General features: G+C 42.9%; 8 protein-coding genes across 9 annotated transcripts; 4 read left to right on the top strand and 4 right to left on the bottom strand.

The window, feature by feature from the left end:
* Nucleotides 1-163: 163 nt before the first annotated feature.
* LOC108042063 (L-asparaginase 1) lies at nt 164-2,383 on the top strand. The gene is made up of 3 exons (XM_017120184.1): nt 164-368; nt 421-644; nt 834-2,383. The coding sequence occupies exons 1-3, from the start codon at nt 275-277 to the stop codon at nt 2,328-2,330; spliced, it is 1,815 nt and encodes a 604-aa protein (XP_016975673.1). The 5' UTR covers nt 164-274; the 3' UTR covers nt 2,331-2,383.
* Nucleotides 2,384-3,573: 1,190 nt separating this feature from the next.
* On the bottom strand, nt 3,574-8,451 carry LOC108042062 (F-box only protein 11). Its single transcript, XM_017120183.2, has 4 exons — nt 5,659-8,451; nt 5,296-5,476; nt 4,162-5,236; nt 3,574-3,894 (listed from the first exon to the last, which is right to left on the bottom strand). Exons 1-4 carry the CDS (start codon nt 7,789-7,791, stop codon nt 3,765-3,767), a joined length of 3,519 nt encoding a protein of 1,172 aa, XP_016975672.2. The 5' UTR covers nt 7,792-8,451; the 3' UTR covers nt 3,574-3,764.
* Nucleotides 8,452-9,590: 1,139 nt separating this feature from the next.
* Nucleotides 9,591-12,116, top strand: LOC108042012. The gene is made up of 5 exons (XM_017120106.2): nt 9,591-10,037; nt 10,226-10,791; nt 10,897-10,937; nt 11,199-11,401; nt 11,470-12,116. The coding sequence occupies exons 1-5, from the start codon at nt 9,813-9,815 to the stop codon at nt 12,040-12,042; spliced, it is 1,608 nt and encodes a 535-aa protein (XP_016975595.2). The 5' UTR covers nt 9,591-9,812; the 3' UTR covers nt 12,043-12,116.
* Nucleotides 12,117-12,639: 523 nt separating this feature from the next.
* LOC108042015 (elongation of very long chain fatty acids protein F) lies at nt 12,640-13,700 on the bottom strand. Its single transcript, XM_017120108.2, has 2 exons — nt 13,462-13,700; nt 12,640-13,305 (listed from the first exon to the last, which is right to left on the bottom strand). The coding sequence occupies exons 1-2, from the start codon at nt 13,675-13,677 to the stop codon at nt 12,745-12,747; spliced, it is 777 nt and encodes a 258-aa protein (XP_016975597.2). The 5' UTR covers nt 13,678-13,700; the 3' UTR covers nt 12,640-12,744.
* A 530-nt stretch (nt 13,701-14,230) lies between these two features.
* LOC108042013 (elongation of very long chain fatty acids protein F) lies at nt 14,231-15,250 on the bottom strand. Its single transcript, XM_017120107.2, has 2 exons — nt 14,995-15,250; nt 14,231-14,935 (listed from the first exon to the last, which is right to left on the bottom strand). The coding sequence occupies exons 1-2, from the start codon at nt 15,220-15,222 to the stop codon at nt 14,366-14,368; spliced, it is 798 nt and encodes a 265-aa protein (XP_016975596.1). The 5' UTR covers nt 15,223-15,250; the 3' UTR covers nt 14,231-14,365.
* A 506-nt stretch (nt 15,251-15,756) lies between these two features.
* Nucleotides 15,757-16,685, bottom strand: LOC108042016 (elongation of very long chain fatty acids protein F-like). The gene is made up of 2 exons (XM_017120109.2): nt 16,435-16,685; nt 15,757-16,370 (listed from the first exon to the last, which is right to left on the bottom strand). The coding sequence occupies exons 1-2, from the start codon at nt 16,660-16,662 to the stop codon at nt 15,804-15,806; spliced, it is 795 nt and encodes a 264-aa protein (XP_016975598.2). The 5' UTR covers nt 16,663-16,685; the 3' UTR covers nt 15,757-15,803.
* Nucleotides 16,686-18,800: 2,115 nt separating this feature from the next.
* Nucleotides 18,801-19,990, top strand: LOC108045395. The gene is made up of 3 exons (XM_017124711.1): nt 18,801-18,848; nt 19,520-19,647; nt 19,705-19,990. The coding sequence occupies exons 1-3, from the start codon at nt 18,831-18,833 to the stop codon at nt 19,928-19,930; spliced, it is 372 nt and encodes a 123-aa protein (XP_016980200.1). The 5' UTR covers nt 18,801-18,830; the 3' UTR covers nt 19,931-19,990.
* Nucleotides 19,991-21,883: 1,893 nt separating this feature from the next.
* LOC108045417 lies at nt 21,884-26,991 on the top strand. 2 transcript variants are annotated; one of them, XM_017124741.2, is made up of 9 exons: nt 21,884-22,170; nt 22,955-23,139; nt 23,198-23,406; nt 23,559-24,170; nt 24,500-24,657; nt 24,713-24,914; nt 25,041-26,050; nt 26,326-26,530; nt 26,586-26,991. In XM_017124741.2, the coding sequence occupies exons 1-9, from the start codon at nt 22,059-22,061 to the stop codon at nt 26,872-26,874; spliced, it is 2,982 nt and encodes a 993-aa protein (XP_016980230.1). In that variant the 5' UTR covers nt 21,884-22,058; the 3' UTR covers nt 26,875-26,991. The 2 variants fall into 2 exon arrangements, with proteins under 2 accessions (XP_016980230.1, XP_016980229.1); XM_017124740.2 differs by having other exon boundaries at nt 24,497-24,657.
* The last annotated feature ends 61 nt before the right edge of the window (nt 26,992-27,052 follow it).

The raw sequence follows: 27,052 nt of genomic DNA, 5'->3' as shown, positions 1-27,052 counted from the left end.
AGTTGCCTAAGTGCAAAGCAAAGTCCATCTCTAACTTTCACCGAAAATCCGGTCACACCACAAATCTCCTTAACAACGGTTCATTTTGTTTGGCGGCAAATTTAAAATGATCGTAAACTAATCTTTTGAAAAAAAGGTCTCCGTAGTGTTCATGGATCTCAGTGTCTATCCCAAGGGATAAGGAACTAAGCCTTAAACTAGCTAAATTTGTTTTGGAAAATTGTCAAAATTCTAAATAGGTCGTGGCCCACCGTAAGCTTGGAGTCCAACAAAAATGGCAACGTCCAAATGCACGTGCAAAAATGAGGCTCGCGTCCATGTCATTTACGTGGGCGGCACTATTGGAATGATGCGAAACGAGTCGGGAGGTGGGTGAATCCATAGCTCTTTTCCATGTACCAATCCCTTACCTTCCATCAGAACTGCACACCGTGCCAAAGATGTTGGCTCAGCGGCTTCACGAAATTCCCAGCTGCCACGACTTGGGGTTCGTCAGTAAAAAGCTTGAAGAGGGCTTCATGGCACTACCAGCAGTGGCTGGTTCTCCGTATCGTGTCATCTACGACCTGGTCGAGTTCTGTCCACTGGTGGATTCTAGCTGCATGGGCATGTGCGATTGGCAGCGCATGGCTAACGAAGTGGGAGTAAGTTTGTAAATCGGGATTCCTTCTTTTGTAATCACAACATGTAACTGCATCAACAGCTAACAATTCTGTTTTTAGGATAAATACCTTGAAACATTTTTCTAAATCCTTGAGTATTACAAAAATTCTGGTCAAGAATTGCCTTCTTTGGCCTCTTAAAAATGTTTTCTTTTCTTTTACCTATTCTAGAATAACTACAAGTCTTATGACGGCTTCGTGATTCTCCACGGAACGGATACATTGGCCTACTCCGCCTCGGCGCTGGCTTTCATGTTGGAGAACCTGAACAAACCGGTGGTTGTCACTGGGGCTCAGATACCTATTTTCGAGGCCCGGTCCGATGGACGGGACAACTTCCTGGGCGCACTTCTGATAGCAGGCAATTACAACATACCTGAGGTACTGGTCTTTTTCGGAAACAAGATACTCCGGGGCTGTCGCTCCACGAAGCTCAACTCGGACTCGTTCCACGCCCTCGATTCGCCAAATTTAGCTCCATTAGGTCGGGCAGGTGTGAATATTGAAATCAACAGTCGCCAGATCTTCCGGCCTTGCAATATGAAACCATTTTCGTTGCATTGCGAGCTGGAGAAGAACGTAGCCCTGCTGCGGATTTACCCGGGAATAAGTGTCAGTGTGGTGCAGGCCTTCCTGAAGGATCCCATTAAAGGTGTGGTCCTTCAGACCTTCGGAGCCGGCAACTTTCCGGTCAACCGTGAGGAGTTACTGGACGAACTGAGGGAGGCGGTCCACCGAGGCGTCATTATCGTGAACATTACCCAGTGTTCGGCGGGCATGGTTACGAGCACTTACGAGACGGGTCATGCGCTGCTCGAGGTGGGCGTAATCCCCGGCTATGACATGACCCAGGAGGCCGCCTTCGCCAAACTGGCCTATGTGCTGTCCAAACCGGAATGGGACGTGGCCAACAAGAAGAAGGTGATGCTGTTGAGCCTGCGCGGGGAGCTGACCACCAATAAGGTGGCCAAGATCAACGACATCGACCTGATCGAGGGTGTGGCCCGCACACTGCACATGTCCACGGGGCTGGAGCGTCAGCAGATGTGCTCCACCTTCTATCCAGCTTTGGTGGCGGCCGCCGTTACCCAGGGTGATATTCACAAATTGGGCGATCTCAAGCAGTACGGCGCCAATCTGTGCGACACCAACTGCGATGGTCGCTCCGCCCTGCACCTGGCCTGTTTCCTGGGCAAGCTGAACTGCGTCTGCTTTCTGATATCCTCCGGTTGTCCGGTTAATGTGCACGATCGGTTCAGTCGCACGCCCTTGCACGAGGCCATCGACACGGACAATCATGAAATTATCAAGGCGCTGCTCAAGAACGGGGCCAAGTTGAATGATCAGCCGCTGGTTCAAGCGGAGCTGCTGCGTGCCCTAACGGAGCGGGGAAAGATCAAGCGATTGGAGTCCTTCCGACTGGCTGGGGCCAATCTCACGCTTGCAGATCGAACCGGACGCACTGCCCTGCACTACGCCTGTCAGTTGGGCAACCACGAGGTCGTTGAGTATCTCCTGCCGCACTACGAGAATCCGTACGTCAAGGATGAACTGGGCATGGCCCCCATCGATTACGCCAAGGCAGCCAATCATGCCCACATCGTGACCCTGATGCGATTCCGGGAGAACGAGTTGGCCAAGGCCGATCCTTGCTCCTGCCCACATTAGAAAATACCGTTAGACCCCAGTTCCGAATTTTCAATTAAAGATTAGAAAACCTCTTTTTTTTTGTCAAATTTCAAATATTATTAGCTTATACCTTGTGTATATATAAGTATGTATATTTAGTGGTTTGTCCAAGTCAAGGGCGACGACATTATTAGCTTGCATAGGTAACACATTAAAATCAATCTCTACATAGTATAGTCGCACGTCAAGGACGTGCTTAAATTTTTGTTAGTAAAAACAATACACTCTGATGTTCGTATATTTTATATAGTTGAATATAGAATATAGTATGCAGTATTTATGTGGTTATCTGATCCGTACAGCGAGTAAGGGCCTACGAAAATAAACCTTTGGGGACAACACGGGCAAACAAATATAAATAAAGTGTTAGGCAATAAAAACAAGATACTTAATTCACACGCAGTTATCGGATAATGTCATCTATGCAATAGTTATGGGTTTTGCGTTCACTTATTCCTAGGCTACAGACTTAAATAAAAAAATGATTTGCATAATTCGAATACGGGGCCCGCAGACAAACTAAATACTAAACTGTTGATCAACTTATACGACTAAAATGACACATGGCTTTTGTTTGTTTCTATTTCTCTTTTACGTTTGAGCTACAAATTTGTTCTACAACATTTAGACATGAAATATTGCTTGGTATTTTACGCTTGGTAAAGGCTTTTGATTTTGTATCTTGTCTGTGTGCTGTTTCAGTAGAATTCGCATAGATTCGCATGAATATATATAGTGTGCTGTATTCGTTTAAATGTAGTTATGTTATGTGTTTACTATACTCGTTATTCATATGTTAGTTTGCTGAAGCATTGGCTGCTGCTAATCTAGTTTGTTGTTAATACTTAGAATTGCTTTCTTCGAATTGTTGTTAGTCAGGGGTCGACTCGCTCGCCTATGTGTATCTCTCATTAATATCTATGGCTTACATGTAGTTTTTATGTTAATTGATGTAATTTTAAAATCTCTACTAATCTACATTACAAAATTGTTCTTCACTGGGTTCAAGAGGACTCATTCATTCCTCCTTCGCTTACAACATTTCGACGTACAAACAAATGCATTGTGTAATAAAGGTGTTCCCCTTTCAGTTTTTCATTCGTTGTGACATAAATGGGAAAAGTTTCAGTGTTCTTTTGCATTGATTTATCCGCTCCATATGCTCAGTTAAAAAGTGAAAACTTTGCGTGTGAGTTCGTGTTAAACTAAATTGCACATTGAGTTAAATTTTGAACGCAAGAGTAATTAGTTATTATTTACATACAATTAATTGTATTATAGTGTGTTTGTTTGTTGGTTTCTTTTGAATATTTACAGCAACACGTGAGATGTGCGAGAGATTTGAGAGCTTGCCTTAACGACTTAAGATATAATTAAGAATAGGACCGTGGTCGAGCTGCCGAAGTTAGTTTTCTAGTTGACCATCAGCGTGTGTGACTCCATGGGCGCCGCCGAGTCGTACAGCGTGTCCGTGTCCTGAGTGGGCTCGCCCTGCAGTTGACACTGGTTGGACAGGGTGCCAGCACCGCAGTCGCAAAAGAAGCTGCAGAATAGACCAAGATTTATTAGTTCCCGTTTTATGGAATGCCAGAAATCCCGCATTGCATTTACATAAATTCAAGCTACCGAGACTGACAAATTTAACAAACTCTATATAATTTCGATTAAAAAGGTTTGTTTAAATCCCACTTCAGAGCCCATTTAACGGTTTGAGATAAAATATGTTATAGTGATGTTTTGATTATTCAAAAAAGCGTATAAAACTGCATTTATATGCACCTACACATTTAATTCTTTGCGTCCTACTCACCGATCGTGTCGTATAAATTCCACGTCATGGCCAGCATGACAATTCTTGATGCAATTGACGCAGATGGCGTTCCGATCGGTTGTGTTGCAGGTCTGGCAGCGATAGAAGTCGTGCATGGGGAAGGAGGTGTAGCTGCTGATCTTGTACAGGCACTGCCCGCTGGAAACTGCCTTTTCCACCTCGTCTTCGTTGTTGAAGATATTGTTGCCCCGCGTTATGGGCTGAACGCCGCTGGCTAAGCATAGGCCGCCGAACTTGTTCTTGAATATCTGATTTTGCTCCAGCGTGGCCGTGGCATTGTTGGTAATCTCCACGCCTGCCGCCTGGCCATCATAGATTCGATTCCGACGCAGGATTGGGTGCGACTGCGTCGAGATCAGTACGCCAGCCTGCGTGTTGCGGAAGATGTCGTTCTCCTCAAGGATGCCTTTACCGCCGTTGAAGATGCAGATGCCGCCATCGCGACCATCGTAGATCTTGTTGCGTTTGAGCGTCGGGTTGGAGTCTGTTTTGATCCAAACCCCGGCCATGGCGTTGTCGAATATCTCGTTCTGCTCAAGCAGCCCTAGGCCGCCGTTGTAGACGAGTACTCCTCCATTTTGTCCGCCCCAGATCTTGTTACCCCGTATCACCGGATTGCTGCCCGTACGGATCTGCACCCCGGAGTACAGGTGGTTGAATATGTCGTTGTCCTCCAGTTTGCCGTGTCCGTTGTCGTAAAAGTAGACTCCCACTTGTTTGCCTGAATGGATCCGGTTGCGTCGCAGAACGGGTGTGCTGCCGGTGGTGATCCACACGCCAGCTAATGTGTTGGAGTACACTTCATTCTCTTCGATCAGCCCCTGACCTTTCTCGTGCACATAGATGCCCCCATGCTGGCCATGGTGGATCTTGTTGTGCCGTACTATCGGATCGCTGTTGGTGCGTATCTGAATCCCGGCCAGGGCATTTCCGTAAATGTTGTTGTGCTCGATCAGACCGCGGCCTTCGCCGAAGATATACACGCCTCCTTGGTGCCCGTTGTAGATCTCGTTCTTGCGGATGGTGGGGTTGCTGTTGGAGGTTATCCAGACACCTTTACGAAAGAGAGTATGTGTCAGAAACAGTAAATTATCAAGACTCAATCCGGCTTACCTGCAAAGTTATTTGAGTGAATACGGTTCTCGATGAACTGACCCAATCCATTCTCATGCACATAGATGCCACCAGTTTGGCCGTGATGGATCTCGCACTTGACCACCGTGGGATTGGCTCCGGCCTTGACCTCGAAACCAGCTATACGATTGTTGTGAATGTCATTCTTTTCAAAGTACCCCTGCGAAAAGGACAATAAATTAATAAAAACTAGATAGAAAGATGTTTCGGAATGGGGAATAAATATCGCTTTTATAACTAGCGATAATTATTTGTATTTGTATACTTTTTCCAATTATGCGATGTATTTTAGTGTAATATCAACTGCAATTTGGTTGTGGCATAAAAAGTGGGGGAACTTACCATTCCGTTTTCGAAGGTAAAGATGCCCACGTCACGTCCGTGGTGTATGTGGTTCTCCCGCATGATCGGACTGGCGTAGTTCTTCACCCAAATGCCCGCCAACGCATTACGGCTGATCTCGTTGTGCTCGTAGGTACCCTGGGCGAAGTCGGTGACGTAGAGGCCCACATTCTCGCAGTCGCTGATATCGCAATTGCGGATGACGGGGTTGGCGTTAGCCCCGCCTACACAGACGGCAGCGCCCACCACCGAGGTGGAGCGAATGATGCAGTTGTCCACGGTGGGGGAGCAATTCTCGCCGATGTCCAGGCAGTAGTGCTTGTGATGCGATACTGTCGAAGTGACTTCCGGCGAAAACTTGAGCGTGAGATAGCCCACGTAGGCGTACTTGGCCCCCTCAACGAACATCACCGTAGATCCGGCTTCCCGCTCCAGGATCACAGATTCGGCAACGTTGCCAGGCGCAGCTCCAACGAGAGCCACGTCTGAGTCTATAAACAGATACTCGCCCTTGTAGTGGCCAGCATGGAGGAATATTAAAAGTCCCGGGTGCTCAGTGGGCGCCACCTGCTCCTCGTAGATGTTGACCAGTGCATTTACGCTGGCACCACCTGCTCCACCTGTGCCCCCTGCTGCACTTGTGTTAGACAATCCGGCGGAGACTACATTGCCGACACCGGCGCCGGCGGGCACAAAGACTCCGGCTGCGGCCCGCTCTTCAGGGTAATCCAGAGCCGCCTGAATGGTGTTGAAGAACACAATGCTGCGGCCTGAGCTCCGACGCTCCTGGTAGCCGGGCCGCACATGAACGCCGCGATATAGCTGCCGAAAGCTTTCCTTCCACGGATTGGCGTACTCTGACTCCTCGGGTTTCTCGAACACGAACTTGCAGAGCTCCGGGTTAAAGAGAGGCAGGTCGTACTCAAAGACCGACTGGTAGAGGCGCTTCCACAGCTCCGTATCGTTGGCGATGGTGTTGAAGCGCTTACAAACCAGAGCTAGGCGGCAGAGGTCCTGTTCCATCAGATACGAAAAGATCGCTAGCAGCACCTCGTCAGGAAGTTCGTACTGAAGGTATTGGGCCGCAGTGGGCGCACCACCTGCTCCTCCGGACGCTGCCGTTCCTGCTCCGGCTGCCTCACCTGTGGACCCCGCAGCTGGGCCCATCTCACCGCCTTGGGTGTAGAGGCGTCGCGATCGCTTTCGCGCCGGCAGCATGTAGTTATTGTCCTCGATGGCTGCTCCCACAGGCAGTGCACCACAATGCTGCTGCGGCACTGAGCTGTGGACATTCGGGGGCTGCGCCAGCGTGGCTCCCGTAGTAGGTGCGTTGTTAACCGGGAAGGTGGCACTGGTCGAGGGCGCCTGTACATTGGACGAGGAGCTCGAGGACGAGGCGGATGAGGACGACGAGCTAGAGGAGGAGGACGATGACGAGCTGGAGGGCGAGGCGCCGGGATTCACCAGTGGCGGTGAGCTGCTCGAGGGTCCCACGAGTATGGCGGCAGCTGCTGCCGCAGCGGAGGAAGAGCTGGTTGGCCACTGCTCGTGGCTGCTGGCAGAGATCTTGCGGCGCAAGTCGTACGGGCTCTGGTGACTACTGGTGGCGGAAATGGAGGCTGTAGCTGCCGCGGCGGCGGACGTGGTGGCTGTACTGGATCCGGCAGTGGCGCAGGTGGACTTCGAGGAGGAGGAGGCACCTAAAGCCTGTGGCGTGGACTGACTGGAACCGGCGCCCGAGCTCTCAGTGGTGTCCATCATTTGCAGGGCATTGGAGAAGCTGCCAGAGAAGCCAGAAGAGGTTGCTCCACTATATCCGCTAGATCCTTGGCCGCTGTCGAAGTACTCCGCTGAATTGGAGGCTCCTGCTGCAGTTGCTCCGCCGGATCCTGCACCTCCTGTTGTGGATGTGGTGCCGCTGCTCCCGCTGCTGTTATTGTTGCTGCCGCCACCACTACTGCTGGAACTGGATGCACTTGCTCCTGCTCCGCCTCCAGCGGCGGCCACATTCTGCTGGAGCATGGGATCCATTATGTTGCCCGTAGGCCGGTTGGGCATCGCTATCCGGTTGGCTCCTTTCCGGCGGGAGCGGCGCACGTAGGTGCGCGACGAGGTGAATGAGGCGCTCGGCATTTTCTCCACCTGCCCAGCGATGAGTTATCCGCGAGTTAATCGGAGCCAAAGACTTTTGCGCTTGAGTTTTCAGTTTTCCAACCCCATATGCACACGCACTCACACTTGCATACACACGCACATGCACACTTTTGGCGACGAAGTTTCTCGCGATCCCTTCACTAATTCGCTGAATGCTGGCTAACCTCCGATCGGCTGGCTATATCCCGGGAGCCTTCGATTACCAGTTAATTAAACTCCATTTGTTTTAGTGTTTATCTGTCTGCTGCCTGCTCCTCTTATTGCTAGAGTGTTCGTGTGTGTGTGTGCCTTTTTCGGGGTTTCTATCCTTTGTCTCTCCTTTGTTTTGTTTTATTTGGTTAGAGGAGCAGCACTAGCGTACACACTGGCCAGCTGCTATCTCGCTCGCTCATTGTTACTTCGTCTCCCCTTTAATTCGTCTTCGCAGCAGCCACTCTGCTTTCTTTTTAAGATTCTCCTGGCCAAAAACACTTTTTCCAATATTAATACGCGAATTTTAACGCGTAGATATTGCACTCGACACGGATTTACACAATTTTCCCTAAAATTCAGCAGCAAAACCACCTCTAATCCGATTTTTAATTTTAGCGTTCAGTGTGACCGCGACTCGACTGCCTAAATATACCACTCGGCCAGATGATATATACTGAAATTTAGGGGCTTATTAGACGGTTAAAGTAAATACCAAACTGCAAAAGTACGGATATTTTGTACCATAATTTTGAAGGTGCACTATCGGCAAAATTTACTTTCCATGCGCGCCATTTTTAAAATTTTTAGGATTTTTATTTATTTAAAATAAATCTATATTACTTTTTTTAGGTTAAGCAATTTTTCATTTAAAATCCAAATACCAAAACGAAATAATTTTTTAACAAATTCCAAATATACAATTTTTTCCATTTCCTGGCTGACTGGATTCCATTTTCCAGTGGCAGCAGAGTGAACCCAAAACCAGTTGGGTAAAAAAAAGAGGGGTTGGGGGGGAGGAGGGGGGAAATTCACCACTTCCCCTTTTTTTCCCCTCTTTTTTTGGGGGTATGTTAAGTCATTTTATAGATGATATTTTTGAAGACAACTTATAGAAATGTCAAGCCTCGTACAGAAAGGGTAAATTCTGTGACCCAATTATGGCCAAGGAATTGGTATCGAATCTAGAGCCGAATAAAATAACTATATTAACACTTAAGCTGCCCTCATTACTTTCAACGTAGTCAAAACCCCTAATAAAAAATTATTCCTTTCTAATTAAAAAAAAATGAATTGGTTTATAAATATGATTTTTGGGTGCAGTGGAATAAGCGGAAGCAAAATAAACAAAACAATTCAATACTACGTCAAAGGTAAACAAAGATTTATTCCATTGTGCATAGCACTGGTGGGAATTACGTACATGCGTAAAAAAAATGACCTCAGGGGAAATCTATTTCTATTACTTTGTTTACTAGATCGAACTAGTAATATCAGACGTTGGGAGTTGAGAACAATATAGTATAAATGCTAAAGCTTAATGTGTTATTTGACTCAGATTCTTATATGAGTTCTAAACCTTTGCCCATAGTGTAATTTTTAATTTTATGTACAAGATGTTACTCATAATCTCGGATAAATTACTTTAAGCATTTTATGAGTATTATTTGGTGCATCCTCCATTTTCAACAATTGGAAAACATATGTACAGAATAAAGAACTAGTTTGAATATATTTGATCATATATTTTAGACTTTATAGGTCCAAAATAGGCAAAGCTTGTTATTACATTGTTTATAAATACATCCCAGAAATGGCCAATTTTTAGTGAAACCTATATGCTCTGATTACCTGTGTGTAACGAGTACGAGCAACAATATAACATGTAAATGTTTTTTTTTTATGCTACACGAATTTCTTGAATTTCCAATTCGAGCGAAACGTATTTTGTTGAGCTTAAAAGACTGAAGTCTGATTAGTCGCCATTAAAACCATTCTTACAGTAAAGGCCGGACGACGAAACTTAAAAAATGGTTTATTTTCTAAATGGTACCTTAACTATTTCGGAGGATCCCGTCCAGCTGCCACTCGTAGGGAGTCCTTGGCCCTCGCTGACCATTGCCTTCATCTACCTACTCTTTGTGCTGAAGGTGGGAAGAAAGTTTATGGAAAATCGAAAGCCTTTCGATCTCCGAGGAGTGATCAAGGTTTACAATATCGTGCAGATACTGTACAATAGCATAGCTTTGCTCTACGTAAGTACCATTATTGTAATTATTGTCAAGATGATAGATATTTTTAAAAATCTTGATAAATTAAATCAAATTAATTAATGTTTTCTGACAGTTTACCAATTAGATTATTTAAGATTAAAAGTGATTTAGTTCTGAAAGAATACGATTACTAGAGATTCTACTTTTTAATGTCGATTTGAATTTTTCAGGGCTTATACTTTCTGTTCGTTTTGAAGGCTTACGACCTTAGTTGCGTCACCAGACTGCCGCTGGATCACGAGTACAAGAGCTGGGAGCGATGGATAACCTACTCGTATTTCTTCAACAAATACATGGATCTGCTGGAGACGGTCTTCTTTGTGCTGCGAAAGAAGTATCGGCAGATCTCCTTCCTGCACGTCTTCCACCACTTGGTGATGTCCTTCGGCGGATACATATACCTCACCTTCAGCGGGTATGGCGGCCCCTATTTCCCGTCTTGCCTCCTCAATGTGGCCGTGCATGTGCTCATGTACTCCTACTACTACATCTCTTCCGTCAACAAGGATGTGCAGTCGAGTTCGTGGAAGAAGTACATCACCATTGTCCAGATGGTCCAGTTTATCCTGAATCTCTCAAGCTTTATCTACACCCTGATGCAGCCCAACTGCAATACCTCCCGGCCAGTGGTATATTCGGGCTTGTTCGTTTCCATGGCTTTCTTCCTGATGTTTGGAAACTTCTACGTCCATGCCTACGTAATGCCCGGCAAAAAGAAGACGGACCAGAAAGTCCAGTGAGACCGAAAGTCCTTCGAATTAGAGTATGTTTATTAAATATGCATTCGTGAAGAGCACCAATTGTTTGTGTACCTTCTTATCCACAGCTAGATAAACACTAGCATTAGCCAAGCATGGTTATTGTTGGTCATTCTTCAGACTGGTAAGTACTCGGAATAACTTAGCATAACTTTCAAGGTAAATACGAAATTTATTTTAAATTACTTCCTGAGTATTTCGAATGAAATTCTATAATAGAAAGGGTCATTTGTAACCATTTGTTTTACTAAGTGCAAGCATTTTTTAACGCGCGCAGTATAAATAGGGGCTTGTATAAATATTGCGTGTTCTTTTTTGAATCCAATCCAATCGTGGCGGGTTTGGTGTAGGGATATAGATCGCGATTGGAACTAGACTTGCTAAGCCAACATGCTAACCGCAGATCCTGTAAAACTGCCAATATTTAGCAGTCCATGGGTTGCTCTGGGTACTCTAACGACTTATCTGCTATTTGTCCTCAAGGTGGGTCCGAAAATCATGGAGAACCGAAAGCCTTTTGATCTGCGTGGCGTTATAAAGGTCTACAATGTTGCGCAGATCTTGTACAACGCTGTGATGTTGGTATTGGTAAGTGATAAGCTTCCCCCATGGAAATTCTTGAGCGGAAGATTGATTGGAGGATTGATTCTTTTCAGGGAGCACACTTCCTGTTTGTCTTAAGGGCCTACAACATAAGCTGCGTTGTCAAGCTGCCGTTGGACCACGAGCACAAGGATAGGGAGCGCATGATCTGCAGCTTGTATATGGTCAACAAATTCGTGGATCTGATAGAAACGGTGTTCTTTGTGCTGCGCAAGAAGAACAGGCAGATATCCTTTCTGCACGTCTTCCACCATTTGTCCATGGCTTTATCCGGGTACCTGTACTCTTACTTCATCGGATATGGTGGCATGCCGTTTCCGATGTGCTTTCTGAACGTGGCCGTGCACGTGGTTATGTACACCTACTATTACCTCTCCTCGGTCAGCCAGGAAGTGCAGAGGAGTTTGTGGTGGAAGAAGTACATCACCATTATCCAGCTGCTCCAGTTCGCGCTAATCATGTCCCACTGCCTCTACACCCTGATGCAGCCCAACTGCAATGCCCCCCGACTATTGACCTCTGGAATAGCACTTCTGACTGCCTCCTTTACGGCGATGTTCAGCCACTTCTATTTACACACTTACATTCTATCCGGAAAAAAGGAACGGTTGAAAACAGCCCAATGAATTTTGTATTTCTTTTAAAAAAAACCTCAAACCTCAATAAAGCCTGAAGCATTAACTAATCCTTTTTAAACAGACCAATTGGTGTTAAGACTATTAGTGCACTAGATACAGTTAACACAGAAAATCTCCTTTTTATATGACGGAAAAGCTTTATCGGAAATGTCCAGCTGAACATAATCATTAATAGATCAAATCCGAATCATAAGAAAAGAAAGTACTTGAAATGTAGCCATTGACATTTATTTTGGACAGAGGCCAAGACGTGACCCCAAGGAATGCATTTGAATTAAGTGTCGATGCATTTGAATAAATCTATTATTCAACCGCCTATTATAAAATTCAATGATTAAACTCACGGAAGTGACGAAACAGCATAAATACTAACTACCTAACGCTCGGAACTTGATCTTTGATTATAAGTTACTATTTAAATGGTTATTATAAATTTTAGTTTTAATCAGTTTTTGAATGGGGAATCTCTTTTAGAATGAAAAGAAAATATTCAACTTGAACCTTATATTTATAACCACAATTGCTGTACAAAAAAATTATAGTAAACAAAATTTTAAAAAAGTTCAGCTTTTAAGGAACCTTTTAATTTAGCATCCATGTTTTAAGTAAGAGATTTTTAGGCTTCAAATTGATTGTGTCGCAAATTTAAATTACTAGGTATTTTATTTCAGCACAGTGGCGCAAAAGCAATCAGTTGGACTTTACCACCTTCGGTTGAATGTAGGTCTTAATGTAAAACTGGGAGAACATCACAAACATGAAGGCGCTCGCCGTACTTATGACGTAGATGACGCCCCGCGAGGCCGAGCAGTTGGGCTGGATATAGGTGTAGGCGCAGTGGAGGAACATCATGAGGAACTGCACCAGCTGGCCCAAGGTGATGTACTTCTTCCACCAGAGGCTCTCCTGCACATTCCTGCTCTGCGAGGAGGCGTAGTAGTAGCCGTACATCACCATGTGCACCAGGACGTTGAACATGCAGTTTAGCAAGACGTGGCCGCCGAAACCGTAGAACCGGATCAACAAGTGTGATGTAAACACCATGAACGCGTGGTGAAACACGTGCAGGAATGTAATCTGTCTTGATTTCTTGCGCAGCACAAAGAAGATGGTGTCCATCAGGTCAAGCACCTTGTTTAGGTGGTATAGATAGGACAGGGTCCTCTCCGTGGACTTCAGCTCGTGGTCCTGTGGCAGCACATTCATGCAGCTCAGGTTGTAAGGCCTAGACACGAAAATATGGTAACATCCCTAAAAAATAATGATAAAATATTTGTAGTTTCTTTTTTTTTTGTTTTAAATATAATATTCAACTTGGCGGACTAGTCCATCAATCCAATCTTTGTATCCACTTGGATCGGACATCACCACTTGATATTTTAAAGCCTTTTTCTGAGATTTACTTACCCACACAAAAATCACCGTGTTAAACAGGACTTGTCCGATGTTGTAGACCTTCAGGACACCGCGTAGCTGCAGAGGATTATGTTTTTCCATCAGAATCCTGCCTAGTTTCAGCACGAACAGCAGGTAAACCGTGAGTATGATCACCGAAGATCGAATGCTGCCTGCCAGCGGGAGCTGGACAGGATCCGCAAAAGGCTTGTCGAACACATTCAACATATTCGCGTCCAGTAGGCGTCTTATCCAATGACTTGGTATTTACTTACTGTACTTCTTTTGGTGCTCTTACGGATGGCAAAATTACCATTAAGCTAATTAGATGTGTGTAAATTGTCGGTATGGTAATTTACAGTAGAGCTCTTGTAAAAGAAATATTCTACCATGTAAAACTAAATTTAAGTTACAATAGGAACAAGACTGAAAAAATTAGTAAAACCATATAGCACAAACAAGATAAATAAAATGTGTAAACTGCACGATTTGTACTTGTACATCTAGTACATTGAATCAAATATCTAGTAAACCAATTACTGCAAATACAATCTTCACATCCATATACATATAAATATTAGATAAACTCGAAAGACTTTTTTTTCATATTTATTTTTTTGAGCGTTCTGAATTGTTTATATTCACAATCTTAGCTTACTTTTGTAAGCTCTCTTTTTTTCAAATCGCTGAATAAATAAATTAAGAAGTCACAAGTTCCCAGAACGGAACTTTGATACTGTGTACATAAGGCGTGGAACCCTAGTGTATGATTCGGGCATAACTTATGAAACTGATTTCACAATAGAGTAAATTTGATTATTTAAAACACCCCCCCACACACACATGTAGTTTATACCCGCCTATACTGTATATTATCTATATAATACTCTTAAATTATCTATTAGCATCTTTTAATTCAACGTGTTGTTTGCTTAGCCTTTTTCTTGGGAAGAATGTAGGCGCGAACGTAGAAGTTGCCAAATAGAATTATGAATACCACCGAGACGAGTGATCCCCAAGTTGCCGATAGGCGGGATGTGGTACAGTCGGGCTGCCGGAGGATATAGATGCAGTGCGACAGAATGATCACGAACTGGAGCAGCTGGACGAGGGTGATGTACTTCTTCCACCAGAGATTCGCCTGCGCATCCTGGCCGAAGGAGGACTGGTAGTAGTAGGTGTACATCATAATGTGCACGACTACGTTGAAGGTGATCAAGAAAAGACCGTGACCGCCATAGCCATAATAGTACATGTACATAAAGCCTATGTACACCATGTACACGTGGTGGAATACGTGCAGGAAGGAGATCTGCCGATCCTTCTTTCGCAGGACGAAAAAGACCGTCTCCAGCAGATCCATTAATTTGTTGAAGAAGTAGGAATAGCTAACCCATCGCTCCCAGGTCTTGAACTCATGATCCAGCGGCAGGTTGGAGATGCACTTAAAGTTGTAGTTCCCAGGTCCGAGCATAAAGTATACGATCTAAAATTGGAAATTTATCTTATAGTTCGAGCCACAGAGTTATCCAGCCGATCACCTACCCAGCCCAATAAAACGATATTGTACAGAATTTGAACGATGTTGTATGCCTTGATAGCTCCTCGCAGATCGTAGGGCTTTCGGTTCTGCATAAACAGCGGACCCACCACTTTGATTAAGACCATATAGGTGCTCAGTATTATTAAGACGGGCCAGTGGCTGCTGGTGAATGGAAGACGCACAGGATCCGGCGGAACTTGGTTCAGAAAGTCCATTATATGGGCGAACATGGCGACTAGACACTCTATGTGGTCTGTGTGTCGGTCGAGGAGCGACTGATCGAAACATAATGAAGCGGACTTTAATTGACTCCGCTTAACGATTTAAATTGTTAATTTACGGGTTTCTGACTTTGGGTTGGTCGTATTATTCAACTTACCTTCGCAAGTAAAATCTACTTTTGAACGAGCATTAAGGTTTCCCGAAAAAAAGCGCTGAATTCCGAATATAATTTCAGTTTCGTTTTACGCTAAATTTCTTACATAACACAGTCAATGATCACTGATCAAAGTGTGAGGTCAACACAGCCATTCATTCCAGAACTTTCGCGGAACCAAAAAGTGTTAGTGTTAAACGAAAGTCTTGAAAAAAGCGTGGTGGGAATGGGGTCAGCTGAGGTCAGCTTAACATTTCCTATGTTTAAAGTTCGTATGATTCTATAAAATACATTTTTCAGAAACTTTTAATATGTAGATTGTAACCTCGGAAAAGATGGAAGCTTAAAGTAAAACTCAAATACTAAATTTCATGTGGATCATTTTTATTAAAATCTTAACTTAAAATTTTAATCTCGATAGAGATCCGATCATACTTAAAGTACCTTGTTTTCAGTTTTTCTGGGCCGAATATAGGCTTGGTAGTAAAAGTTGCCAAACAAGATAATGAATACGAAGCAGATGCTTCCTGCACAAGTTGCTGAAAAATGTGATGAGGGACAGTCCGGCTGCCTCAGCGTGTATATGCTGTGCGCCAAAATGATTCCGAACTGGATGAGCTGAACGATTGTGATGTACTTCTTCCACCAGAGATCGGTCCGCGAGTCCTTGTTGAGGGAGGATTGGTAGTAGTAGGAGTACATCATAATGTGCACGATTACGTTGAAGAAGCACATGAAGAACCCATGGCCACCGTAGCCGTAGTAGTACAAGTACATAAAGCAGAAGTAGAGCATGTACACATGGTGGAAGACGTGCAGGAAGGATATCTGGCGATCCTTCTTTCGCAGGACGAAGAAGACGGTCTCTAGCAGATCCAAGAGCTTGTTGAAGAAGTACGAATAGGTAAGCCAGCGTTCCCAGGTCTTAAATTCGTGGTCGCGCGGTAGGTTTTTGATGCATCTAAAGTTATAGTCTCCAGGCCCGAGCATGAAGTGGATCGCCTATAAATATGTATATTATATCTTTAATTACCTACCTTTAAGTACTATTGAAGAGATCACTTACGAACACGAACATGACTATGTTGTACAGGATCTGCATGATGTTGTAGGCCTTAATCACACCACGCAGATCGAATGGCTTTCTGTTTTGCATAATCCTTGGACCCACGACCTTCACGAAGAGCAGGTAGGTGGCCAATATCATCAGGACAGGTCCATGGCTGCTCAGGAGTGGCAGCCGCACAGGATCTGAGGGCTTGCTGTTCAAAGTGTCCAGGAGCTGGTCCAACATTGCGATGTTGTGTGCTTTCTGTGTGTCGGTGCAATTGCGACTAATCAATATCGTACTTTAAAAACATGAATTAGGTGTCCGATTGAAATGATAATTAGGCGTGTGCGCGCTTCCCCCAAATTGGGGTATATAATTTTAAATTAATCAAAGCACGTGATAAAAGCCACATTTTATTATTTAGCGTTATAAAGCTTTAATAAAAACCCAACAAAGACCAAACTATTTATTTAACCAAACAAGTAATTTCACGAGTTAAATTTATTTATGGAATACAAGAGGTGCCAAATAAAATGTACGACTTTAAATATAGTTAAAATATATTCCTATTTTAAATTTCTTCTTGATAAAAAGCTTCGGAAACACCTGGAAGGTGTGCAACCCATTTTGTAATGAGCTTCGAATAGTTTAAGGTCGATATTCTTAAAACATTCAGTAGTTCACCATGAAATCGCATAATGACATGTAAAACCGATGACATTTAAAAAAACTGGCACACAATACCACGAAAATCGGCAGCAAAAGTGAGGAAATGCGTATGTCCCTGTATCCCGGCACAAAAAAAAAGAGGTGGTGGTAATGGGTTCCTGTTCAACATACGATGAAAAGACCGACTGTTACTATGTATACCGCCGATAAAAATGGTTGCAAATCCCGCTACGAATTTAAGAACCGACGACAAAGTGCTTTGGCATGCAAAAGTGCCTGTGGCTAAAGAAGTTTGATCTGTGAAAAAATATTAGTACAAATTTTTAAAATAACTGATATTTATCTTAAGTAATTATTATTGAAGGGATTTAAACAATTGTAAAATTATGATAGTTTTATTCTGTGCTAATTTTTTTTGAAGATGATGATCTACTAAAGATTGGTAAATTAATCGTACACCTAAAGTTGGTCTCAAGGGAGTCTTATTAGGTGCAAATATAAAAAAACTATTTAATGGCTAAGAAGCTAATTAGTTGATTGATAAAACGCTTTTTAATATATATTGTAGCATACTTTTGGGCAATTCAACTTAAATCTGTTTACAAAAAATATTACTTTCCCTTTTCTGAACTAACTTTGTGTGAACAGAATTTTTTAATAATACTTAAATAATTTTTTACGAATTTTTGTTCTTCTTAGGTATTTCATTGATGTTTAATGATTATAATATATGAGTACTAAGTAATATACGGTTCTACGGAGCTACTTTATCTAGAAAAATTATTATTTAAAAACTTCCTTGTTAAAAAAAAATACCTTGAAGTACACCAATATAATTTAATTTTTTAATTAATAGTCGGCTATTCGGCTTCTTAAGAACTTTTTTACTATCGTTGCGTGGAGCGTGGTGTTTAGAGCGTTGAACTTCATGTTGACGTTTAGATTAATGGATTCGAAGCTGAGATCTGAGCTAAGTTTCATTTAATAGCCAACCTGGTAAGAAGAAAAGTAACATCAATGATTTAGACCCAGTTTCTAGAAAGGATTGGTAAAGTAATGAGTCAGTAAATTAACATCATTGATGGTTGATTACAACTAATTACTCATCTAACGTGCAATCATGTAAAAACCCTTGAAAACCCTACTACAAAAAAACCTGATTCATTCAAAGAAATAGCGATTGTTGGGGATGAACAGTACGAGTGGAGGTGGGGCATCACATACGAAACCAATCTATAGAAAGTGAATTTATTCCAACTCTATAAACCGAAATAAACTAGTTTGTGAGCATTCAAAGTAATTTGTTTTTCATTTGGCATCTCAAAAATATGCAAATATCCATTTTATAAATCACTAGTTTTGCTAGCTTTAAGACCAAGGATAACCACTTGATAAGCTATCGAAAAATAGTTTTGCATCTGTTTTAAACAGCAAGGAGAATAAATTTTCTGTGCTGAACAGATGTTCCGATTCCTGCTTCAAAAGTTCTTCCGAAGAATTCCAAAATAACACACAATGGCTGAAAGGCGTTGGCGTTTCTTTCGGCATTTAAGTGGAGAATCAACCTGCGACCGGTTTTACTCAATAGTGGCAGCTACTAAGTAAAAAAATATGACTTATACGCTGAGTGTGAGCTTGGCGTCGCGAGCTTGAAAGATCCATGCAGATCTTAGCCTTTATATATCAGGGGGGGCGCACATCGGATGCTTTAGTATAGCTTCGTAACTTCAGCGCGCATCAACATGGGCTCATCCAAATTGGTAAGCAGTTGCTCAGGGCGGAACCCTTTCGCATTCCGTTTTCCATTCCGAAAGCGAACCCAAACCCTCGACCCTGTCCGGTACCTGCGACTTGGTAATAACCAAGGGGCTGGCAATTACATCGGCATGTGAAGTGTGTGAATAATCCAAATAATACCTATCAATGGCTAGCAAGATATCGCTGCAGCTGTGCTAATAGCCCGGGCAGTTAACAATGTTGTTTTATTGACACAAAGCCGTTTCAATTCGCATGTAAATTTCAAAAAACAACAAATTTGAGACTTTTTATTAGCTAAATGAAATTCCCAACTAAGAAAATAATGTTGGCTGATTATCCTAAAACAGTAACAAGTTTCAAAGAGGGTGACATAAAAAAAAGCGAGTTAGCATCTACCAATTTAATTTCTTTCAAATCTAAATAGCCTTGACCTTGATTTTGCAAAACCGCATATTACTAACTTGATACAAAATGTTTTGTGGCGATAAAATGCACTGAATAATAGTAAAATAATAGCTTACGAAAGAGATATAATGAAAACTTAAGATTTAAAAAAACTAAAGAAGTCTATAAAAAGTAAAACAATTCAAGTTTTGTATGTGTTTGATTTAAAATAGGAGGCGATGCCACTTAGCATCTTTTATCATCATCTGAACCATTATTTTTCTTCCAGCTTATTTTCAGTGCCTTGCTGGCCATTATGGTCGCCAGTAGCTCGGCGGGCCTTCTGGATTCACTTGTCCCCAAAGCTATTACGGACTTCTACAGTAGTGCGTCCTCCCAAGAGGGATACCGCTTTGCGTAAGTAAACTCAGTTACTGGCAAGGATTGGAGATATAACCTTTTTACAAATTGCAGAGTCAATGACCCCAATGGCAGCACACGTGAGGAAGTTGGTATGATCTTGAATCCCGGCACAGACAAAGAGGAGTTGGTGGTGATGGGTACCTACAGCGTATATGATGAAAAGACTGACACCGAAACTGTAACGATGTATACCGCCGACAAGGATGGTTACAAAGCTCGTTACCAAAGCAAGAACCGCAAACTGAGCCCTGGAGCCCTGAAGTCCGCTGCTGGATAAATATGCATTAGATTAGAGTTGTAAACAAAGAGTCAAAAAATATATTTGCTACTGCCGAAACTGGTTGTGTGTTGGGTGTGCATATTCTAAGAATTTCCATTTGGTTCTGGCCAGATCAAGATCAAGTTTACCCGTTTCAATGTCAGTGGACCTCACTCTGGATAGACGAGTTTTCGGTTGCGCAATAGTTTTGACCTTTCAAAAGTCTTTACGCTCGACAAATTAGCGCATTCTATCGTAATGATGGACCTGGCACCCGAAACAAGTTATGACAATCTTGGAGGCATTGACAACAGATTTGGTGGCTTCTTCGCATCTTTGTATTCAAAGACTTTAAGTTAGACAAGTCAAGTGACGCACAAAAGTTAATAATCGCCAACAGCTGTACATTATGGCCACATTCGACAGGCATAATTCATAGCTAGTATATAATCAAATTCTAATTTTAGTTATTCTAGAAGAGAACAATAACAAATTGATATTTAGACTAGTTCCTGGAAGCATTTAGACCAACAAACTGGTTTCGAATAATAAATGGTAATTTAAGGTACAAGGTAGTATTTATGTATTTTTCGGGGATTTTTCTTAAGCCTACAAGAAAACCTTGTTCCATTGTATGACGTATTTGGCTTATTTTGCGGCTAAATCAATCACAGAAACAAGTTTACGAAAAATGTAGGTGGGAAGTTACTCAGTACATCTTCATAATTATTAATAATTAATCAATTGTGAATTAGTCGGATACATGGAAAGAAGAATACAATGATTCAAGAAATAAAATGAAGGCCGTTGGCCATAATTCACAGAAGTCGTTGTAGCAATCATATTTATTACTTTAGGAAGCTTATTTAAATTACATTATAATATTTATTAATAAATCAATTGTGTAGTAGCAACACACATAAAGAAACAAACGTTTTGAGTTGTATTTTGAAGGTCGTTTTAACTGTAGCGGTCTAATTTTGAACCATTAGTTACTTATAATTAATCATGTGATTACCATTAGGTTACAACGAAAATGAGCAAAAGAATAACATTAAATATTTCCGTAATGAAATTAATGCTGGCATTTGAGGTTTTGACAAACGAATCATAATTATTACCTTATAAACCAGTTTAAGCCACTTGTTAATTATTATTAATTAATCAAACATTAACCATTTTGATAACCCGCAAGTTTACGAAATAAAAAAGATTATGTTATGTTGTTAATGATACGAAGGTCATCAAATGATTTTTCACATTATTCTTTGTCTTGACAATCGACGTTTTTACTTATATACCTTTGGAAAGAGCTTTTAATTGAGCTATGAAGTATGAAAAATGACAAATATTGTACATTTATTATATCTAATGTAATAAAAGATTGGCTTATTGCATCAAAAAAATGTTAAATTTGTTGAAACAATCAGATTTTATATTCATTAAGCTAGAAAAATAAGATATGAATTGTTATTTATTAGTCTCCAAAGTATTGAAAAATGATTAATTATTTGTAATATTCTTGTGTACTAAATTAAAGACCGTTATAATAAGGTTTTTGACGACATACCAAACAGCTTTTGTATTTACTTAGAATAGCTTTTATAAATCGAAACTGCAACCACGAATAAAATATGCAAGAAAGCTAGAGTTTACATCGTATGTGTATCTTGTAGTACCAAATGTGGTCCCAAAAAGCCATTAAAAGTTTGGTGACTAAGTCAGACTTAGTGGCGTTCTGATGGAAGCTTTTCATTGTTTACGGAAAGCGGGTTTTCGCGTTGGCGCGCTTTTCCGATATCTGCCTGTTGCCTCTGGAACTCGCGTTGCCCCAGGTAACTGACCAGGCATAAAGCGGCCCAAACAGAGAGCGGGTTATAACAATGTCACCCACCCATCCGCACCATCAACTGCAAAGCCCCGAGCATGTTTGGATTACAATGGAGCGTTTAGTTCCCGGTGGACGTTCGACGGTGCCAGTGACGCGACTCTGAAACTGAATATGAATCAGCTTTTTCACATAGTTCAGCACTAGAACATTTTCCCCTATCGAATCCGATTCTTAGTCTCACGGAAAGGGAAATGAAAACACCCGAAGTGAAAACACTCGAAAGTGACAAAAACGCTCATAAATAATCCAGTGAAAATGAAAGCAAATCATACGATTCTGCTTACTCTTTTATTTTTGGCCATCCAACACAAGTGTAGAGCTACGCAAAAGTCGCAGCTTGGTCAGCCGCTTATACAATTAAGTCACGGTGAGTTGAGCATCCAGCGAGTGAAATTTTTGGTATATTATCTAGGGGTTTAGCGGTCCGCATACTACAAATTGTACGGTGCAAGTATTTTGACCTTTAACGCTTCCCTTGCTTTACGCATTTATTCTGGCTGAAAGCATTACCACAATACATTCAAAATTCATCGTTGACCCAAGCAAAAATTTGGGACAATCAATATGAGTTAATTGCAAAACCGAAAGAAAGGAGGACTGACCCAGGTGATTCGACCTGCCAAATCAAGGCAGGTGTATAGTTAATTGCATGGCCAACACGCAAGCAAATTGTCAAGTTCCTGTCTTTGGCTCTTTCGGAAACGCAAGTGCTAATCGATAAGGTTATGTTATTGTTGTCTAAAAAGGGAGTTGGGGACATAAGCAGTATTAACCATTGCACAAAAAAGAATTGAAGCTTGAGCATAATTGCTGCGGTACAACTGCATTCATTGTAGGAAATATGTTGCCATTAGCGCAATTGATCAAACAAACTTGAAAGCCTGTTGTCAAATAAGGGGTAACAAAATCAAAAGCCAATGGGGTAAATACAAATTGATGGAATAGTGGTTGAACAACTTAAGATTTGATTTTCCTTTAACGAGACTACTTAAAAACCTCCTTAATTTTAAATAAGAGCAATATTAAACCTCTTTGCATGGGTAACAATTCAGGCACAAGTTATTCTCTACAAGAAAAGTTGTTTACTTTCTATGGAAACGGGTTGAAAGTTCAAGAAACTGTAAGAGTTATTATAACCATGACATTTACAGACAACTCCGATGATGATTATCCAGACATAAAAGACGAAATTCATTTGGAAGACTTCTTCTGGACTGGTTCGGGCGATGGCCCGCCGGATTTCCTAAAGAAGGTCCACACGGGGATTACCAAGGGCAAGGATGTGATTGTCAAGACCGAAACAGTAGTGGCCACGGTCTATGTGGATGGTAATAACGTAAGTTAGAGCAGGTGGACAACCTGACTGAACAGCTTTAATAAAGATTTACATCTAGGAAATTGACATTCCAATTTGCCTGGATTGCAAACCGGATGATGGGGGTGGTACCTGGGATATGAATGGTCCCGGAATGCCACCCCTAAATTACTCCGCCACGGATCGTCGGTATTGGCTGTTAACAGTAATGTCGGGTTTTTATACTGCAAAGGATAACCCAACTTTAGAGGATAAACTGGCACGTCTATATAGGCTAGCTTTTACCAGGTAAGATTGTTAATATTCAGAATTAAAAGAAGTCGGTGTAGTTAAGAAATCCAGCGATTCTAAAAGTAGTCTTGAAATATTCTGCTATCTTAAATGAACAATCAGAATGAATAGTTGATGAAGGGCCTAACTAAAATAACTTTTATAAACAGGCAACAAACCCGACATTTGGGCATAAATGGAGCCCAACAAATCGAGGGGGTTAACGTACCAGCACCTCGAGACCGCCGGAAGTCTTTTACCCCATCAGCGAGACCCGAAACCACGACGGGATCTCCGTCAGACGATGTGGAAATACTGGACATGCAGGATGACGACGAGCACTATATAAAGAATGTGAGAAGACTGGGCGAAGACACCGAATGGGCCAGCAACTCGGAGGAGGAGCTGTCCGAGGAGCTGCCTCCAATGGAGGCCACACCCTCGACGACCAGCACGGAAACGATAGATTATGGCGCATACGTTACTCTGATCCCCTGGGAACTCATACAGCAGAATGGAAAATCGGAAAAGTTGCGGGAAATGCACGAAGCTTTGTTGACTAAGCAACCACTGGTGCAGCAACATCAACAACAGCAGCAACAACAGCAGCAACAACAGAAGGGGCAGGAACAACACCAAACCCAACCACTTTATAGGGACGAGCACGTCAGAGTTGTCATACACAACCTAACGCAAATTAGCGAGGCGGATGTGCAAAAGTGGAGCACCAACACCAATGGGTTCGGTACCATGGAGGAGCACAACTACGTCAACCTCAAATTGTAAGTGCCTGCCGAACTTGTTATTATATTATGAGTTTGATTAACCCACAAAGTGCACTCAAAGAAAATCTTAATTTGGCTTTAACTTTTCTATGGGAACAGAATTATTGTAGAAATGTTTCATAATGTTCTTGGTTTTAATTTATTGTTATGGGCTATTTTAATTTAATTTACTAAATGCAGTGATAAAACTTTAATTATAAAATCACTCGTTTAATATTTTAATTATCTTTTTATGAACACTTAGAAAACCAGAAATATTTTAGTAAACAAAAAGCAAGACCTTTAACATTTGCATTTAAAAATCTGTTAATTAAATTTTTTAGCAGCAATGATCGTCCGATTGCCAACCAAACAGAGCTGATTTACACTGTGTTGGTGAATGGTAGACCAGTTTTGGCCACAACGGCAGCCAAAGACATGGAACTGGTCAGTGAAACCGAGGCGGTAAAGACTTTTGGCCAGGCTGTTTATATGAAATCGGAACGTAAGTTTTATTATCTGCAGTCAAACCAATTTATCCACTATTCCCATTTATATAGCCTACATTAGGGAACCCACGGCCACCGCCTTGGCACCTGTTCCTCGAAGTGGACAGGCTGGATTCTTCAACTCGGTGAAGAACAACGTGGCCTTGGTGGTGATCAGTTCCTTGGCCATTCTGCTGCTCATGTTGCTCCTTGTGGTGGTCTTACTATTAGGACGAACTCGATCCCGGCAGAGAGAGCTTAGTGCAGTCAACAGGTGAGTCACATCTACTATCAAAATATAGTTAACCATAAATTCCAAGCTTCTTAGCTGATACAATCAAAAATGAAAGAATATTTTATTCTTTTTAAAGACTTATTAATTTTGGAGTATTCATTGCAGAAACTCCTCCCGCAACGAGTTGCTCTCCGAGGGCCAATCGATTCGACCTACCACAAGTGAGAGGACCGAAGGAGAACCAAGTCCAGGACATTCCCATTCTAGGGAGGTTGGAGTGCGGAACTTCTCCTACGAACGGGAGCCGCGCATCAGTTTTCCAGCTCCGCCGCAGGAGACACGATCCCGTCGTGATTCCATATCCTCGTCCACGGACAACACTTCCGACTCTTCGGTTTACTGTCCCATCAATCCGCCCAGTGCCGATGTCCAAAGGATACTGGATGACAAGGCAGCCCGTTTATTTGACGCCCATAAGAGGCGCCATCAATACGATCGAGCTGAGGGTCACGAGGAAACAGTCTATACATCCGTGGTGTCCGAAAAGAAGGGCGACAAGTCCCGGCATAAATCAAGGAGGCGTTATCTGAATGAGAATCGAGTGGGCTCCCTGGAAACGAGTCCTGTCCAGGGCTCCTTAGCGGGTCACTCCTCTGCGGAGGAATCGCCGGAAGTCCTGCGCAGAAGCTACGAGAATTTCCAAAGGAACGAGGCCTTCAATCCGCACAACAACTATCACCGGAATAAGTTGCTGACTCAGAAAACCGGAAGAGGAGTTTCCGCAGAGGCGATTAACAACGAGATGATACGGAATCTTCAACCATCGGATAAATCAGATACCGCAAGTGTGGGTTCCTTTCTATCGATGGCCTCGGTGAGGGCATTCCCGAAGAGTACTCTACCGGAACCACTGAACCGCGTGCTGGATCCCGTGTTCGTCACCTACTACGACAACGTGAATGCAGTGGCGCCGCACAATTCCACGAGATCCCTGCGATCCCACAAGTCGCAGGGAAGCAAGGACAACACCATAGCCACCATCGCCAGCTTTCCCAGTCCCAAGGCACCGCCATCGGTTAGGAATGTCCGTTCCGCCTCGCACAGCGATAACCCGGATCCGGGTGTAGTGGGTCCAGTGGTCTGGGAGCGGCACAAGAAGAAGCAGTCGTCACAGGGTGAGGCGGGCGGAGAAACCCCAAATAATAATAATAATAATAACGATGACGACGAGGACGAAGGCGACGTTCGATTTGGGGCCAGGTCGCGTTACTAGGACAACCTGTAGTCGTTGATTTAGTATTGTTATTGCTTGCACCCATCCTGATAACCCGATAACCAAAATGTAGCTAACTAACAACGTAGAGACCTACCTCCAGTCCCACCACCGGTGAACCCGGTCAAGTCAGCTACCTAACAATTGTACTCAACTTCTCCAATCGATCTTCCCCAGAGGCCCTGACCTATGCCGATTATAATCCCAGTCCGCTGCACAATCCGTCGGCAATACGCAACCACTACGAGGGTCTCTTGGAGGGGGCCCTGCAAATGTACTCCAGCCAGGACGATATACCCATGCCCTTGCCGACCCAGAATTTTACGAACAATCGGAGGGTTACGAAGCGCGAGCATAGGGGCTCATCTGCGGGGTTGCCCAGGTGAGGCTTGATAGCCAATACAATTCCCATCATTACTTATATAGTGATCCTTCAGCTTTCATCCTTCGGGAGGGTCTAAAGCCATAGCTGAACGTCCTGCCACAGCGCAGCCGGAGAAGACCTCCAAATCGGCACACTCCACCCAACCACCATCGCCCACTTATAGTGCCTGGGGGGGTGGGAGTATGTACAGCTCCCATTCCACCCTGAACCGACCCCTGAGCGCAGGTCCTTTTCAGAGGACGGAGAACAGGTTGGATGCCACTTCATCGGCAACTGGAACTGCCCCCCTTATCGAGGCCATACAGTCCGAGTTGCGAAAGTTCAAGCAGCAGCAGGAGTAGAACGGAAAATTAATGATCTTAACTTTGTCATGGCGATGAAATATCATTCACACCAGCATATCTGTACCAAAAATGTTTGCAATTCATTTAGAATAAACTTTTCTTAATACTCTTAAACTATTTTCTGAAACTTTTAAGCTTATAGCATTACCTTTTTCGATAAGTTAAAATAAACTAC

The sequence above is a fragment of the Drosophila rhopaloa genome, unplaced genomic scaffold (assembly GCF_018152115.1).
Source record: "Drosophila rhopaloa isolate 14029-0021.01 unplaced genomic scaffold, ASM1815211v1 contig_167, whole genome shotgun sequence".
Taxonomy (NCBI): Eukaryota; Metazoa; Arthropoda; class Insecta; order Diptera; family Drosophilidae; genus Drosophila; species Drosophila rhopaloa.
This window is presented reverse-complemented; position numbering and strand designations above follow the sequence as displayed.

Bases quoted from the DNA above. Each gene is read 5' to 3' on its own strand.
- LOC108042063 (XM_017120184.1), top strand. From the start codon at position 275: ATGGCAACGTCCAAATGCACGTGCAAAAATGAGGCTCGCGTCCATGTC. The intron at 369-420 runs GTGGGTGAATCC...ACCTTCCATCAG, and splicing joins GATGCGAAACGAGTCGGGAG to AACTGCACACCGTGCCAAAG. The intron at 645-833 runs GTAAGTTTGTAA...TACCTATTCTAG, and splicing joins GCATGGCTAACGAAGTGGGA to AATAACTACAAGTCTTATGA.
- LOC108042062 (XM_017120183.2), bottom strand. From the start codon at position 7,791: ATGCCGAGCGCCTCATTCACCTCGTCGCGCACCTACGTGCGCCGCTCC. The intron at 5,477-5,658 runs GTAAGTTCCCCC...TCCTTTTCGCAG, and splicing joins TTACCTTCGAAAACGGAATG to GGGTACTTTGAAAAGAATGA. The intron at 3,895-4,161 runs GTGAGTAGGACG...TCTATTCTGCAG, and splicing joins GAATTTATACGACACGATCG to CTTCTTTTGCGACTGCGGTG.
- LOC108042012 (XM_017120106.2), top strand. From the start codon at position 9,813: ATGGTTTATTTTCTAAATGGTACCTTAACTATTTCGGAGGATCCCGTC. The intron at 10,792-10,896 runs GTGAGACCGAAA...GATAAACACTAG, and splicing joins AAGACGGACCAGAAAGTCCA to CATTAGCCAAGCATGGTTAT. The intron at 10,938-11,198 runs GTAAGTACTCGG...AGACTTGCTAAG, and splicing joins GTTGGTCATTCTTCAGACTG to CCAACATGCTAACCGCAGAT.
- LOC108042015 (XM_017120108.2), bottom strand. From the start codon at position 13,677: ATGTTGAATGTGTTCGACAAGCCTTTTGCGGATCCTGTCCAGCTCCCG. The intron at 13,306-13,461 runs GTAAGTAAATCT...ATTATTTTTTAG, and splicing joins ACACGGTGATTTTTGTGTGG to GGATGTTACCATATTTTCGT.
- LOC108042013 (XM_017120107.2), bottom strand. From the start codon at position 15,222: ATGTTCGCCCATATAATGGACTTTCTGAACCAAGTTCCGCCGGATCCT. The intron at 14,936-14,994 runs GTAGGTGATCGG...TTCCAATTTTAG, and splicing joins ATATCGTTTTATTGGGCTGG to ATCGTATACTTTATGCTCGG.
- LOC108042016 (XM_017120109.2), bottom strand. From the start codon at position 16,662: ATGTTGGACCAGCTCCTGGACACTTTGAACAGCAAGCCCTCAGATCCT. The intron at 16,371-16,434 runs GTAAGTGATCTC...ACATATTTATAG, and splicing joins ACATAGTCATGTTCGTGTTC to GCGATCCACTTCATGCTCGG.
- LOC108045395 (XM_017124711.1), top strand. The intron at 19,648-19,704 runs GTAAGTAAACTC...TACAAATTGCAG, and splicing joins CAAGAGGGATACCGCTTTGC to AGTCAATGACCCCAATGGCA.
- LOC108045417 (XM_017124740.2), top strand. From the start codon at position 22,059: ATGAAAGCAAATCATACGATTCTGCTTACTCTTTTATTTTTGGCCATC. The intron at 23,407-23,558 runs GTAAGATTGTTA...TTTTATAAACAG, and splicing joins TATAGGCTAGCTTTTACCAG to GCAACAAACCCGACATTTGG. The intron at 24,915-25,040 runs GTGAGTCACATC...TATTCATTGCAG, and splicing joins GAGCTTAGTGCAGTCAACAG to AAACTCCTCCCGCAACGAGT.